We start from the raw sequence: 17,148 nt of genomic DNA on the forward strand, positions 1-17,148 counted from the left end.
CGATATTTTAATGCTCATGGAAACATGGACAAAACCAGATATCGATAAAAGCAGATATAAAATACCTTCGTTCCATAGTGTGCTTACTTCGCGACATGATGGATATGGAGGATCAGCAATTTTCTTGAATAACAAATACAACTATACTATACCAAATATCAACATGACTTCGGACAACATTCAGTGTACCATAGTCCACATTTCCTCTCTCGACATAGCCTTAGCATCTGTTTATGTTACTCCAACCATTACAGTACTGGAATTCAAGAATTACTTACAACAAATTTTTGACTTTTTAAATAAATTTAAAAATGTCATCATCTGTGGTGACTTCAATAGTCATCATATCATTTGGGGAAACGATTCGTCCGACACTAAAGGAGATGTTCTACTGGAATTGATCAACGACTCTGATTTATTAATACTCAATAATGGCAAGAAAACGTTTGTACCGGTTGAAGTTAACAAGAATCCCTCAGCGATTGATTTGGCGTTATGTAGTGCAACCCTATACGGAGAGCTAGATTGGGAAGTCGTTGAAAGTAGTATTGGTGGAAGTGGTCATTTAATCATCGAGATAGTAGCGACAGGTATTGAGAAGCCGAATTTGAAATACGTCAATAAAAAAAAAGTCATTCAGGAAATATCAAAAATGGAGTTTGAATCCGGCAATTGCATAGATGAATTAAGAAAGGAAATTTCTAAGCTTATCAAGATAAATACGAAAACTAGTAGATATACTCCAAAGGTATGGTGGAACAAAGAAACTGAGAATGCGTGGATTAAAAAAAGTGAAGCTAGGAAAGTTTTTAATCAACACAGCACACTTGAAAATGCTATTAGTTACAGAAAGGCTTCGGCTATCTTTTTGAAAAAGAAAAGAGAATCACAAAACAAGGCTTTGGAAGACTTCGCAGCAAGTATTGATCCCCAGACTAGCTCTGCTGAATTATGGAAAAGAATAGGACGTCTAACTGGAAAGACAATCAAACGCAAAGAAAACAATCCAATACAAGATAACGTAGAGTTGGCTGAAAAATTTTTCGACATGCATTTTGGTAAAGCGGAGGTAGATTTAGAAGAGGCCCTCAGCTGTGGACCTACATGCAATTATAATATCATGAATGCAACAAAGTGGGATCGAATTCTCTTTACCAAAAAAGTAAGATCTGCTCCATCGGATGACAACATCTCTTATGGAATATTGAGAGCAATACGTCCATCAGTTAGAGATGCACTTATCAGTGAAATCAATACCATGTTCATATCAGGGCATCTAAGGGACCAATTGAAGGAGATAAAAGTGGTAGCCATTCCCAAAGCCGGTAAAGATCAATCTACAGTGGAAGGGAAAAGACCCATCTCGCTTATTCCAACTATTACAAAAATGATAAATTCGGCTGTTCTAGAAAAAGTGAAAGAACACATAGATCAGACAAAGTGCATTCCTCCTACATCGTATGGGTTTCGTACAAACTCCTCTACAGCAACATGCGTAGGATACCTTGTTAACGAAATTAAGAAAAACAAAAGGGAAAAATTTAAAACAATGGCTATTTTTATTGACTTGTCCAATGCGTTTAGTACAGTTGATTCAAACAAATTACAGGAAGTATTGGTAGAGAAACGTTTCCCTGGAGAAATTATTACATGGATAGCAAGTTTTTTAACTAATAGGAAACTGATTTTCGACGCCTGTAGCCAAAAGATAACTCGAAGAATTTGTAACGGTCTACCGCAAGGGGACGTTTTGTCGCCCACCCTCTTTAATATTTATTCGGCAAAAATGCATGAAATTCAACTAGATGGTGTAGTACTTATACAGTATGCAGACGATTTCTGTGCACTAGTAAAACACAAGGATTTTCGAAGCCTAGAAGAGACAGCTCAAGAATATATCAATCGATTTGTGGAGTTAGCGGAAAGACTTAATTTCAAAATCAACCCTTCAAAAACTAAGACAATGGTTTTCCACCCTGGAAACAATCCAGTGCATATTTTTATCGAGAATACGCTTGTTGAGAACGTAAATATGTACAAATATCTTGGAGTAAACATTGATCGCTCTCTAACTTTTCGATCCCACACAAGAATAATTTCCATGAAGACCGTTGAGAGACTTAACATGTTAAAAATCATCACTGGATTCAACAAAAACTCCCATCCCCAAAGTTTACTATTGGTTTACAGAGCCCTGTTACGAAATGGACTCGAATATTGTGTGTCAACGTTGAGGAACGCCGCTAATACTTATCAAAGACAACTTCAGGTGGTTCTAAATAAGGCTTTAAGAAAAGTCACCGGCTGTAGTAGAACTACGCCAATAAATACCCTACTAGCAATATCAGCAGAAGAGCCATGGGAAATAAGAAGTGAATTCCTTGCCAAAAAAGAAATTGCTAAAAATGTAGCTTTTCGCAATACGGTTTATAAACAATTATTGGAGACTTCCACCAAAAGTTGGAGCGACAATAAACTAACATTTATGGAAAAAAAATATTTGGAGTACCGACAAGTGTTTGACAAAATAAGTCCTATGCAAAGAAATTTCCTTAATTATGAATGCGTTACAATAACTACCGACATTGGACCTGAGAAACTTGTGAAAGACAAAAATAGTACCCAGGTCATGAAGCAGGCAGCTTTATTTACTATGAACAGTAAATATCAAAGTAGACCCCCCATATTCACAGATGCGTCCAAACAGGGCAATAAATGTGGTATCGGGATTTATATTCAAATCTCCAACCAAAAAATAGCAATCAAACTTAATAATGAAACTTCTATTATGACCGCCGAACTTATAGCAATTGAGAAGGCTTCACAAATTGTCGAAGAAAATAACATCTCCAACGCAGTAATTTATACAGATTCAAAATCCTCATGTTTATTATTACAAAGCAGTCAATCTAGCCAATTCCAAAGCAAAATCGTTCAATCAATCTTGAACAGATGTTCAAAATACAACATTGCGATTCAGTGGATTCCAAGCCACGTCGGGCTAAGCGGCAATGAGATTGCAGACGAACTAGCGAATAGAGGAGTTAACACAGTACAAGGAATAGACAACCCAATACTACTTAAAGATGCTTTAACATTGTTTAAAAATAACAAAGAGGAGGACTCAAAAAAATGGTACACTAACTATGCATTGTTGGAAAATAAGGGAAAAAAGTTTTTCCAAATTCAAAATGAATTCAATATTGAACCGTGGTTCAAGAATCTACCATTAGATGGATTTGAAATAAAGATGCTAAACCGTATCATGGCTGGACATGATTATTCGAAGTACTGGTTGCACATTATGGAAATAGAGGATGATGGAAATTGCCATATCTGTGATGTTCCAGAAACTGCCGAACACTTGATTATATTCTGCCCCCGATTTAATAATGTTCGAAGTACCTTTTCATTTGATGGAAAATATGCGAATATCACCGATATGCTGAAGACAAAGGATATAGATCTATTCAAAGAAATAGTAAGCTTTATTAAAACCGCCAAGATCCACATCTAATAATTACCCAACGATGATGGCTGTGAGGAGTGGACACCAAGTTCGTCGCCACTACCATATCGGCCTAGTTAGGAAGGAATTCGAAACCTGTAGACCTATGACGAAGTTGATTATAACATAAGCATGAAAGATAACCCACATGAAAAAGGAACCGACAGTCAAATGACTTGAAAAGATGCCGCTGGACATATGGTCATAGACACCGGTCCATTCATCATCAGCAGGCAAGGATCTGCTGAAAACAGAAAGAAGAAGAAGAAGAAGAATTTTGCATGGTGATTCGGCAACTATCGTTTTCGAAAAAGATTTAGCTAAATTCCGGTGTTTGTTTAAAAAGAGTTATACTTATACAGTGTCTCCTCTTCGGGATACTTCCCAAATTGATTGTTCGCTTCGCACTGATTCGATAACACTTATCTAACTTCCTACTTCTAACCTACAGGAAATTGTGACAAGACTAACAAGACTGCAATGGTGAAAATTGATGATTTCAAACTCGCCTGTGAGTTGGCGGGGCACAAACTGGATGTTCGCTCGGTGGCCGAAGGAAAGGGATTTATCGTTTCAGGTTCCCGAGACAAGACTGCCAAGGTATGGAACGCGCTGGATGGCTGTTACACCGAAACGGAAACGCTCCGGCAACACTCGAACTACGTCGGGGCCGTGCTGGTGATCGAAGAGAACGATTGGATCTGCACCGCCAGTAACGACGGGACAATCTGCGTTTACAAGTACCCAAGTGCCATGGAACCGCTGGTGGTTTTGAAGGGACACACATCTACGGTTTGCGCCCTGGCCAAGGGCAATGCGGCCAATGTTCTCATTTCTGGCAGCTGGGACAAGAGCGCCAAAATTTGGACCGATGTTGGCGCTTCGTTGGCCAGTTTGACTCTGATCGGTCACGAGGCAGCGGTTTGGGCTGTAGCACGACTTGCTTCCGGGAAATACGCCACCGGTAACATTGCTGTTTTGTTTTTATATACCTAAGTATCAAATTAATAGTTTTTTTTTGTTATTTAAGGGTCTGCCGATAAGACCATTTTCATATGGAACGAAAAGGGTGAAAAGTTGGTGGTTTTGAAAGGCCACAAGGATTGTGTACGAGGCTTGTGTAGTCTGCCGAAGGGAGGCTTTCTGAGTTGTGCAAATGATGCCACCATTCGCTATTGGAGCGAAAGCTACGAATGCGTTAAAGAGTTTCACGGGCACACGAACTACATCTACAGTATTGCCCGAAGTGACTTTTGGGGTGAAGATGTGTTCATCAGCAGCGGTGAGGACAGTACAATTCGGATGTGGAGTTTGAAGGATGGAGCCCTGGGTGACGTTCTTCAGCTGCCTGCACAATCGGTTTGGTCGGTTGCCGGATTGAGAAATGGCGATATAGTTGCTGGTTCAAGTGATGCGATGGTCAGAGTTTTCAGCTCAAACGCCGATAGACAAGCCCCTCAAGATGTGCAAGATGCATTCAAGTTGAGCGTGGATGTTAGAATGCAGGAATCTTCGAAGCAGTTGGGCGGTATGAATGTTAACGATCTTCCTGGACCAGAATCATTGCTATCGGAAGGCCGCGATGGTCAAACCAGAATCGTAAGACACGCAGATGGCAAGATCATGTGTTATCAGTGGAGCAACGGCAAATGGGAATGCGTTGGCGACGTTATGGGTGCTAATGAGGCCAACACCGGGAAACAGCTGTACGAAGGCCGTGAATATGATTTTGTATTTTCTGTTAACCTGTCGGACGATGCACCCAATCTGAAACTGCCCTTCAACCGAGGAGAGGATCCGTGGTTTGTGGCGCAACGCTTCATCCACAAACACAGTCTTCCTCAGGCATATCTGGAGCAGGTGGCAAATTTTATTATTACAAATTCGAACAACGCGCCTGTACAAAGCACTGCTGAATCTAGATCGTTCTATGATCCATTCACCGGTGGCAATCGTTATGTACCCGGCAGTGGATCCAGTTATCAACCAACCACAGCAAATACCGATCCATTCACGGGTGGTTCCAGCTACACAACACAGACTCCCAATGTTGGTGCTGGCCCGGGTGGCAATAATACTAGCGCCGGAAATGCAGATCCATTCACCGGAGCTTCCAGCTACTCGACCGGTTCGAGTGAGACGAAAAAGGTCAACACTCACTTCCCCCATCGCCATTTCATTACCATGGAAAATGCTGACCTCTCCAAGGTGTTGGTGAAGTTGAAGTAAGCACTTTTACGATAATCTGTTATTTGGTTATGTTATTCATTAATCAAAATCTTATGAAACATGGTTTTCTGGTGTACACGGATGTGTAATACAATTACAGGGTTCGAAAGATCGAAACGAGAAAAAATCACTATGAGGCCACAAAAAATTTACGATGGGAGAAAAAAGCCATGAGGCGAAACAGTTGTTTTCGGCGGTATCAAATCATTACAAAGCCGTCGTTAAAAAGTCGACTCGATTTTGAAATTGGCCCACTAGCTGAACAACTTGGCCTTTTACTAATACCACTCCATATCTTTTGAACCGTATATTGCTCATCCGTGTACACCAGGAAATCACATTGCCCATTCAGTGTGCTTTTTGTATTAGGAAATGCTGACACAAACTTAAAAAAGTTCACAAGAATAAAAGGTTTTAGGGAAATTTTCAACAGTTTTAATTGAAAACTACTAATTAGATGTCGTACTTATAAAATCTGAAATAAGGCGGATTCACCTGACATTCATCAATCGTAGATAAACAACAACTTTTTATATTGCTCCTATCGATGTCACTAAGCTTTCCTTTACTTTTGGCTTCAACCTGAATCACTTCCAGGGAACTTAACAGCAAAATTCAGGACGCCAGCCTACAAATATCCAACGACACTCTGGACGACATAATTCGCTACGTGAGCGAGTTGAACAAGGTGTCCGAGCAAAATTCGACCTGCCTGACCGCTCTCAAGTATCTTTACACCTGGCCAACGGAGAGCATCTTCCCGGTGCTGGACATCACCCGGCTCGTTGTTCGCGATGCGAATGCCTGCCGGGAACTGTTCGAGGGCGACTTCATGCGGACCCTATTGCAGCACCTGAACCATCTGCCGGCGAACCAACTGATGGGAATACGCTGTTTTGTGAACATGATCTCACATGGCAACGGGCGTAATCTAGTGCTGGAACACATTCGACCCATCGTGGAAAAGTTGCGAGCGATTCGGCAGGGCAGTGCCAACCTGCAAATTGCGCTAGCCAGTTTCTATCTGAATCTATCGATGACTCAGTTGGAAAAACCGTCGCTCGATTTCTGCAAGGTGTTTTCGGACGCGATCGGTGAATTTCTGGCTTGGTCCTCGGAGCCGGAAGCAACGTATCGGGCTTATCAGGCTCTCGGGAATTTGATGTCGGCACCGCAGGTTGGTTCTCTGGTGGTGAGCAATATACGCGCCAATAGTGCGCTCATCGATCAGATTCTGATAGCGATCAGCACCGAAGTGGAGGGTTTTGCGAAATTGAACGAGTGTTCCAGCTATCTGTACGAACTGCTGGCGTGAGCGTTAGGTTAGACTAGTACGGTTTGCTTCTTTTGAATAGAATTTGTTTAAGTTTAAGCTTCATTACTCACTCTGCACTTGCTCTTAATAAACGAAGAAACTTAGGTGTACAATTTTACGAATTATTGCCTGAAACATTTTGAAGAATCCATATTATTACAAATTTTATTTTATTTTACGTCTCATCAAACTCAGTACCAAAGATTCATAACCTTTATTTCATATTTTCGCGCCTTGATTATTTTTTTTTTTTTTTTTTTTTTTATTAAAGACACTTTACCATTCACATGGCGTTCATGTCTGTGTCTATTCCTATTAACATAATTTACAATTTATCTATCAGATTACATAATTTTAGAAATTTCAGAACATTGTTTTCCTTGCTTACACAGTTCGACAGAATATCGAAGATAGAAAGACCCTCTAGTTCAGATGAGCGGCGAGCTTGATCGAAACCTCGGCAGTCAACCAGGATGTGTTGAATAGTTATTCTAACACCGCAGAAGGGACATTCTGGTGGTGTACTTCTTTCAAATAAAAAAGAGTGTGTTAAACGCGTGTGTCCTATACGTAGCCTGGTAAATACACGTTGTTCAGATGCGCATTTTCTATCAATGTATGCGCTGATGGATGGTTTTACACGCCTCAGTAGATTTTGTGACCGACTCCACTCCGATTGCCATGCCTCCCTTAAACAGATTTTAACCGATCGAATTGCGTCAGCTGGTGGAACAGTTATATTTATCGGTGTTCTCTTTCGTCCTTGGTTTGCCCAATAATCCGCCCTCTCATTTCCTGGAATGTTGCAGTGTCCAGGGACCCATGCAACCACAACATTGTTTTCTGCTAAATGCTTTTCTGCTTCTTGAATCCAGGGGTGCCTTGAGTGTCCTTTCGAAAGTGCATCGATAACGCTTGCAGAATCAGTGAAAATTATCGACTGTTGATGTTCAGTTCTAGCTTTTTCAGCTGCAATTTTGAGCGCATAAGCTTCAGCGGAGAAAATGCTACAACATTTTGGTAGAGAGCAACACAGTTCTATTTCTCGACCAACGGCGGCAGCTCCTATCTCCTCTCCAAGTTTGGACCCATCAGTGTAGAAATGGTAAAAATGTTTGTATTTTGTTTGCATCGTTTCATTAAAAAAGGTGAGAACTTTATAGCTCGGGTCTCCCGCTTTTACGTTTCGGCGCATACAGTTGTCGATGCGAGGTGGTTTTAGATACCATTGACGGTCTGATAATCTCAGAGGAGCACATATTTTCGGAATCGGTAAGTTGGTAGTTACTTTAAGTAGTTCATCAGCCCGTTTCACTAGAGAAGAATCGCAATTACCCTCGTTTTTTTCCATCAGTCGTATTGCCAAGATTGATAGACGCTCAGCCATTTTATATCGAAAATTTAAACGGCCTGCTTCTACCATGATCGAGTCTATAGGACTAGATCGGAATGCACCGGAAGCTAGCCGAACCATCTGATTATACACAGGACCTAATATTCTTTCCATGTTATCGAAGCTCAGACTAGTCAAACCAATACCGTAAAGAAGTCTAGACACTATGATTGATTCTCCGACATTATTAAGAGTACAACGGTTACTTCTTTTGATATGACCCCCTAAAATTTTAAATACATTGAGCCTTTTCATGCAGCTATCTTTCACAGTTTTCAGGTGGTGTAGAAAATTCAATTGCTGATCGATGGTGACTCCTAAAATTTTGCATTTACGTACTCTTGGTATAGCTATGCCATTTATCTTGATTGCGCGACCACGTTTTCGATGAGGTATATTGCAGATGTGCATGAGCTTGCATTTCTGAGGGGCAGTGCTGAAACCAATCTTGGGCCTTGATTATGGTTTGGTCGATTCATTTATTTTTTGCACATAATTCCTAAAATTCAATCGGTCCATGGCAGCCGTTCACCAATTTCTCGGACATCCCACATTCGCCAGATCACGCTCCACTTGGTCTAACCACCTTGCACATTGCGCCCCTGCTCTTCTCATTCCTACCGTATTCGTAGTGAACACCCTGTTTTGCAGGACAGTCGTACGGCATTTTCGCATCATGTTCTGCCCAGCGTATCCTTCTTGATACGGGGTTCGCCGTAGAGACGCGCGAGCTCGTGTTTCATCCTTCGCCTCCACACTTCGTTTTCCTGCACGCCGCCAAAGATGGTTTATAACACTCGTCGCTCGAATGGTCCGAGTGTACGTAGGTCCTGCTCGAGTAATATCTATGTCTCGTGCCCGTAGAGAGGGTGCGTAGTGCGTAGGGACTTGGTGTTCACGACATTTTTAGAGGATTTGTCGTAGTGTAAAGATCCAGTTAGTCGTAGTCCCTCCATGAAGACGGCCTGATGACTTTCCACGAATCTCATTGCTTGTGGCATAAGGCGGTGAAGTAGGATTCGGAATAGCAATTTGTAGGCAGCATTGAGAACAGTGATCGCTGAGTTGAGTAGATAACTGCATGAGCCTGTGCGATACATATCATTGCAGCCCCCTGGTTTTATTACGCGTTCGTCTGTATAGGTTTTTATGTATAAAGATTCACATTATCGACATCTGGTGGTAGGAATAAGAATTTCAAGCGGAGACTCTAAAGCAAACGCTTGAAGAGCAGAACTGACTTGCATGCAAGATTCATTGAAGCACATTAAAACATTAAAAATTTATTGCATGTACATCATGAAAATTTGTCTGCATGCAGCCTTTCTTTTTTGGCATTAATTTGGCAGATATTTTTTTTTAGTCATGCTTTAGCTTATTACACAACTAGTTTGTGTCTTGCTAGAATGCATCATCCTCATATTTGAATGGAATTAATTAAAAAACGTTTAGATTCCAGTAATTGTCATCTTTTGAAGGATAAAACACATCATTTGGTTTAAACGCTTTTGTTTTATTATGATCACTGTGTTTCGCGAAAAAAATATACCTATATATAGAAATCCACTTTTTGATGTAACTCCACATGTTTGTTTGACTTCCGCTAGATTTGTATTTCCCGATCGATTTCTATAATACGCCTCAACAGAAATGAAAAAATTAAAAAAATATTCCGACCATCGATGCAGATAGAATCAACATTTTCCTATGTTTGGAAAATTTAAATCTAGATCAGGGAACGCAAAACATTCGACAATGAAATAATTTGGGAACGGAAACAGACAAAGACTAATCTGTCCCCAATATTTAGACACGTTTGCTTTTGTTTTTTACTGTTTCCAATTTTTCATATATAGTTTTACACTCTTTGCTTTGCCTTAGGGACTAAACCATCATCATCCGGGGGTTGCACATTGGCTGGGTTCAGATAATCGATGCTACCTTGCCGTAAAGATCTAATTAGCCTAACTTATTCGCTTAAATTATAGAAAAAAAAAGTTGCTTGCTTTTTAAGTTTTTTTTTTGTTTCAATATTATGAAGAATAAAAATATGTTTGATGTAAAGTGCGGATCAACGTATCGATTATGTGGCTGCGAGAAGCTATGTGAGAAAAATTGTTTGAAAAGTACTTACAGATGTTAAATTGTTGTTTGTGGTAGGACAGTCTGACATTTGCTAACGAAAGGTAGATGCTTCAAAATGTATGACTGGTTTTTCTTTTTGGTCTGATGGCAAAATGATTTACGTTTTATTTGCTGACTGAGGGCGAATCAAGCCACACAGAAACTGTATGGTTTTCATGTTTTTTTTTCAGAAGAAAATTATTTAATCAACAAACATGTTGATTCCAGATGAACCCTTCCATAAATCCTTCGAAAATCAACAATAAGGAAAAGAAAATATTGAAGGTTTTTAAGATTATATCGAGAAACTCAGTCGAGTTCACTGGAAGCAATACACCGATTAAATTTTGAAATACCTCAAAAATTTATTCGAATCAAGCGAATCGATCAAGATCGATGACCACAAAACATACAATTTGGTTGACAAAATATTCTCCTGAGTTTCCATGAAAACTCATACTGTTTTTTATTCGAAATGTATGTTTTCGTAAGATATTTGATAGAACATGTTAAAATTTCAGTCCAGCATATATCTTTTCTTCCATTTTATCATCGTTGAAATAGCAGCAAATCGAGTTCGTCAATACCGCTAGTCAATCGGTAAAATCTAACTCCCAAAAAATAAAGAACTATTTGAACGAAAACAAAAAAAGCTACTAAAATATGCCTTCATCTCTCGTCACACAACAGACGAACGTTGGCGGCCACCATCATCTCGGCCGGCGAACTTATTCGGTCTTGCTCTTGCTGCTACTGCTGATGGTGTTTTTGTAGTCCGGGATTGTTGTGGCCGATTGGAGGTCGTCGTCCGGTGGTCGCTGTTAAAACCTCGCCCGCACGTAAACTGCACTGGCATCGTGGGAGCTGTAGCCGAGACGTTTGGCGTGCTTGAACACCTCGTTCGCCGTTGCCGTCAGGGGGAGGGACTGCTCGAGACCTTCGGACATTGCCAGCGCCAGCTTGAGGTCTTTCTGCATATGCTTCAGGGCCTGGTGCGTCGGGAAGTCACCCTTGATGATTGCTGCAAAGATGCGGCAGTATTGTTGAATGAAGATTTATAAACGTGAACCATTAAACGCCTGTATGTAGGCAAGGCTTTTTATTCGTATTCAAGAACTTGAACGCAAGCTTTGTATGCAAATATTTCAAACGCTTGCAATTGAACTGTTCAGTGATGCTGGAAATTTTAATTTAGAAAAAAGGTTACCTTAACATTTAATGCAAGTAACATTTAAAAAACATTGCAACTGCGACTGTTTTTTGAATTCATTGTCAATTCGCATCTACGCAAGAAATATCGTAGTGGACCTTTGGTTTTTTTTTAATCCGTTTGTCGTATTTTAAAAAGCTAAGTGAAAATTGAGTTAAATATATTAACACATTGCCAGTATAACTCACCATTTCCCTTTTGAAGAAGCATATCTGATGACATATTGGTTAGTTCTAATAGTTCCAGAACATTTTTCTGTTGTAGACCCGCCCGATCGGCTGCAAAAAATAATAATAAATATTAACGGTAACAAACAGAATCAATAAAATCAAGTTGCAAACCTAAAGCCATTGCTTCCGCGATACCGGCCACGGTGAAACCGGCAATCATTTGCAGCACCAGATTCATCTTGGTCGCCTGGCCCACGTCCCCTAGGTAAAGTGAATTGCGCGAAATGGCATCGAAACAGGTTTCGCATTCTTCAAACAGCAATCGTTCGCCGGCTGCTAGGATGATGAGGGTACCTTCTTCAGCTTCGTCCTTTGATCCTTGGATCTGTTGGGTAGGATTTCGAATATAACAACCACACAAATAAGAAGTTTGATGGTTGATGTTTCATGCTCAGTTTCTACTCACTTGTGCCTCTAGATACCGTCCACCTTTGCCGATAATTTGTTCCGCAATATCCTGAGACGTTTCCGGATCCACACCGGTCATCTCAACGTAACCTTTGCCGACCAGATTTGCAGACATGACGCCACAATTGCCGAAAACCAACTGTTCAATTATTGAGATTAGATTCAATAAAAAGAACGGAAAACAAACTACAAAAACAAACACTCACATCTTTTGCCACCTGTGGATCCGCCACGCACGAGAATGTTACATCGCTCATCTCGACGACATCGCACGGGGTGTCCGCAACTTCGGCACCCGCTTCCTGGAACTTACGGCACTTAGTCGCCGTCCGGTTCCACACCACCACCGAATGGCCAGAGTTTAGCAAATTCTTGACTATGCCGGCGCCCATAATGCCCAGTCCGAGGAATCCGAACTTCAAGCTCGATGCCTGGATGTTGCGCGATTGCACCGTATTCGACACGGTAGTCATGTCGATTTCGGGGGTAACTGGCCGTGCAACGGCAACCGGGCGGTTCAGCAGGTGCGAAACGTTTCGACGAACGGGCGAGAAGGTTTCCAGATCCAGCACCGCAGAACCGGTCGTCGATTCGTACAGTTTCCGTTTGCGCTTTGGTGGTGACGGTGTGGTGCCCACGACATGCTCGTTGTTGACATTGGCTTTCGATTTACTGCCAACCGTTCGGGGGGTCTTTGCCGCCGAGGCCTGAAAATATTTGATTAAAAATTTCTAAGCAAAAGCGTTTTTTATTCTCAATCCGCTAAACTACTAACCGGTAGCGAAGCTCGGCCCTTTTTCTTGGCGGCCGACGCTTTCCTCCCAGTGACCGGGGTTTTGATGGCATCGGAAATTGTGGACGTGTTGTTAACGGTTGTATCCGCTGCCGCCTCTTCCTCTTCTTCCGCATCCCGCAGTTTGTTGAACTCGACGTCGGGATCGATCCGATTTTCTTGCTCTCCGACAAATAAATGCGCGTATTCCTCCGGATTTGCTATATAATCTTCGATTTTCGCGATCGCGTCCTTGAAGCCTGCCGATTTACACGAGGAAATCAACTTTTCCTTAAACTCCAGATATGGCTTGATTTGAGATTCTTCGATCCAAGCGCTGGAAGTGAAATTTACAAATTTATAGATCCGTAACTTTGTGGCAGTGTGAAAACACGAATTCTTACTAGTTGTTGGATCCGAAGAAGAAAATACACCGCACCGGGCTGTTCTTCTTCACGACTATCCTTCGAAGCTCTGGCGGTGGTTGGGAGATGCGACCAGGCCAGGGTGAGAATCCTTTCATTTTGGCCCTGTAAAAAAGGCGATTGTCGTTAAAACAGCTGTTCAAATTATTGAATTTAAGTTTGTCAATGAAAACCTTTAAAACGTAGTCGCTTCATTTACTGAACTTTAAAGGCGAAAGTGTACACCTCACACATTCGCGGAAGAAAGAATTCAAATCCCTTCCATTGACTTCTCTAAACAGTTTTATGGTTTCTTTAACAGCTACGAATCTATCTATGTCTTTGAGGCGGCATATAATTTCATAGCTTAATATTCGAAACGAGCCTTGCCTGAACTGGCAGTATTTAAGGGCGTATCGCAAGAAGTGGCGCTGGATAGCCCTTCTGGATACTAGTAGGGGCACAAATCTGTTGATGAGTACGCAACGAACAATGCTGCAATATAAACTTTGCAGATCTCACGCACCCTTGAAGTTATTGGCCATACGAAACCGAGACATCTGGAGGCTTTATCGACTACGCAATGGATGTGTGTCTTACCGAATTCCAGCATTTGGTCGATAGTAACGCTAGAATCATTGCTATGGTCTTAGCGAGCAAGGGTCTTTTCCTTGAGAAAGTACTCCGCACATTTACTGCGATTCAATGACATGCAATGTTTTTCGCCCTAGCCATTTGAAGTGTTGAAAAAAAATCAGCATAACTTCACCGAATTCTGTGCCGACGATGGTAAATTTAAATTGGTCGCTTAGGTCCTTTGAGGCCGAGAGTATAAGCAGGCCCCGGCAACGAAATACAATCCGTGTGGAGCACATCTCTCAGATTTCAGCTTTTTTCTTCAGATTTAAGCTTTTTTTTGCCAGATTTGAACTTTCATCTCCTATGCTCTCAAGGCAAAACAAGCTTAAATCTGAGGAAAAAAACGAGATTCACCAAGCTTAGTTAAAAGATGTTGATCACACGATACATAGACAAATCGTGTAGCGTTTCCGGGATCTGGTTAAAAGAATGATACATAGACAAATCATGTAACGTTGCCGGGATCTGTTCAAGCCCGGCCAGGCCCTGGCAACGATACAGGATTTGTCTATGTATCGTGTGACCAACATCTTTTAAACAAGTGCTGGTGAATCTCGTTTTGAAGCTTTTTTTTCCTCAGATTTAAGCTTTTTTTTGCCTTGAGAGCATAGGAGATGAAAGCTCAATTCTGATGAAAAAAGCTTAAATCTGAGAGATGTGCTCCACACGGATTGTATATCGTTGCCGGGGCCTGATGTCATAATCAAGCTGTGAAAATGGTGAAAATCCATCACCAGCTGATTGTTTGTTTTGGCTTGCATACAATTTGTTTACATCGGGAAGCACGAATATTTTCAGAGTATACCACCGTCCACATTATGGTGCACTACCCGAGTGCACTCATCGTGAAAACGAGCACGAAGACAGCAAAAAGTGCACTTCGTGAAACATTTGCGCATGGTCTGCTTCTGCATTGCCAGCTATTCCCGCGTGGCCTGGTACCCAAGTAAATGTGATTGATTGCATTGATGAGTTTCCAGAGCTTGGACATTTGGGTGCCGTGAAGTCCCTATGGAGATCGCGTTTAAACTCGGTGAGTCTGTTGAAATAATTGGGTATGTTTCTGTCTGCTTTTTGAACAAAAATGTTGACCATTTGGCTATGCCTTTCTCAACAATTCGGATTCCCAGTAGTGCCCAAGGGTTTGATCAAAATTAACCAAAATGGTGAGACAGCCAGACTCAACGAACTCAACAGGGATTTAACAAGCTTCAACCTTTTTTTGTGGCGTTTAAATAGCTTAGGGAGCTAACGCTGGAAATGAAAATTAGAGATAGTTTGGAGAAGAAAATTTCAAAGTTTAGAGTAGGCAGCGTAGAATAGTAAGCGATCATGAGACGTTGGTTAGACTATCATACACTTCATTATATCCATTCCGGCTGGATATGGACAGGATGCAGTTCAAGATAATAAACCAAGCCCTCCAGTTGAAGGAAGGACAAGGGTGGGTTCGAGACTGGCCTCTACTTATTCCCCAAGCATCTCATCGTCGGCAACTTATGGGATTCGAACCCAAAAGTTTTTCTTGCCTATACCGGGAATCGAACCCAGTACGCCGGCTAGCGCCAGCCTATCCAGCGTTTAAATAATACTTAATTGATGAGAAAATACTCATGAATTCTTATTCCTGCAAAATAGCAAGGAATTTTGTCGGTTGAAATTTCGGCGTTTTCGCTATCCGGATCATGATCTGATGAATTTTTTATGGCTCCCAAAAGAAAGGAGTCGATTCCAAGTATTAGAAGATGTAAAAAAGTGATGATTCGCAGTGAAAGTCAAAGCGCCAGTATGAAATACCAATGCGTTGCTTTGCTTTCTTATTTGAACGCAGAATGCAATGCGACGCTTGTCGCCCCAGCACGACATCAACCTAAACCAAAATTAGCATCGTCTTTTCGCAGAGTCCGAAAAACATACGAATTATCAATCGAGATATTTGCTCTAGAATAGTATAGGGAAGCAAATATCCATAAAGCATTTATACCCTTTCCAAATGTTGTGCAAGAAATAAAGCAACTTGGGCAAGCTTACGCCACTGCACTATGACGTCATAAGATGCTTGATCGACTAATTCATCTTGCCACTAATTCAGGTGTTGTGAAGATGGTGAAGCTGCTCATTTCACGACTCTATTCCTGGACAATAGAGCGCAAATAATTCAACTCTACGCCACAAAATATCTTTTATCAAAACAAATTCGACCCCCTCCGATGATAGCTAGCTTGAATTGAGGTTATGTACATGTAAGCTCTCCCGCTTTTTTGATTCTAGCTTCGGATAACTTATCACGAATTGAAGAATTCGTGGCAAAAATAACGATTTCCTAGATCCCAGATTTGTGCTAGAACGGAAAACGGGAAGTTGGTTACGATTTAAGAATAAGGAACGCTACTTACCAAACCAAATCGTTCACGGCGTATCCTTTGCTGTCCGTCATCGCTGTATATTTTCGATATTTTTCGGTCAATTCAACACTTTCCTTATATTTTTATCCTGCGTTCATGAACTCCCTCACTCGGGACTTCCAATCAACCTAGAATTTCGTAGAATCCTTAGCAACCGGTATCAATAATCGTTAACAAAAATTCAGCCCGCCTTTCCGGGCGACAGTGAAGCCTCACCAGTACGAACTAAATGCCACTATCATTAAACCAATTTCTGGCGCTCGGTTCCACTCGTTTCACCAGTTTTTCACCTTCAACACTTCCCGATACAACTGCTTTCGTTGTATCCGGGTTTAAATACGGATTCGCACCTCGAAAACACGGTCAAAATTTGATTTTTCCACGGTTAAAATCGCGATGCACCTATCATCAGCCAGAAAAGCCACCAAGGAGCCGCGGTAGATAATAAAAAATGGCGGACTGTCGTTAATTCCACGGCCGCTCTTTCGCGTTGACGGGCGATGCGTTTGTT

The 17,148-nt window shown here is 41.4% G+C and overlaps 3 protein-coding genes across 3 annotated transcripts in view; 2 read left to right on the forward strand and 1 right to left on the reverse strand.

Moving 5' to 3' along the window:
- The window catches only part of LOC129759065 (uncharacterized), a 30,583-nt gene extending 26,492 nt beyond the window's left edge, over positions 1–4,091 (forward strand). The window contains exon 9 of the mRNA XM_055756479.1: positions 3,960–4,091. The gene's annotated coding sequence lies outside the window, so the exon portion shown is untranslated. The remainder of the gene's footprint in view (positions 1–3,959) is intronic.
- Positions 3,799–7,165, forward strand: LOC129759067 (phospholipase A-2-activating protein). The gene is made up of 3 exons (XM_055756480.1): positions 3,799–4,472; positions 4,539–5,733; positions 6,335–7,165. Exons 1-3 carry the CDS (start codon positions 3,989–3,991, stop codon positions 7,050–7,052), a joined length of 2,397 nt encoding a protein of 798 aa, XP_055612455.1. The 5' UTR covers positions 3,799–3,988; the 3' UTR covers positions 7,053–7,165.
- Positions 7,166–9,937: 2,772 nt separating this feature from the next.
- LOC129759071 (cytokine-like nuclear factor N-PAC) lies at positions 9,938–17,148 on the reverse strand. The gene is made up of 9 exons (XM_055756485.1): positions 16,854–17,148; positions 16,629–16,765; positions 13,594–13,719; positions 13,193–13,526; positions 12,624–13,124; positions 12,416–12,556; positions 12,121–12,334; positions 11,968–12,057; positions 9,938–11,590 (listed from the first exon to the last, which is right to left on the reverse strand). The coding sequence occupies exons 2-9, from the start codon at positions 16,667–16,669 to the stop codon at positions 11,391–11,393; spliced, it is 1,647 nt and encodes a 548-aa protein (XP_055612460.1). The 5' UTR covers positions 16,670–16,765; positions 16,854–17,148; the 3' UTR covers positions 9,938–11,390.

The sequence above is a fragment of the Uranotaenia lowii genome, unplaced genomic scaffold (genome assembly GCF_029784155.1).
Source record: "Uranotaenia lowii strain MFRU-FL unplaced genomic scaffold, ASM2978415v1 HiC_scaffold_10, whole genome shotgun sequence".
Taxonomy (NCBI): domain Eukaryota; kingdom Metazoa; phylum Arthropoda; class Insecta; order Diptera; family Culicidae; genus Uranotaenia; species Uranotaenia lowii.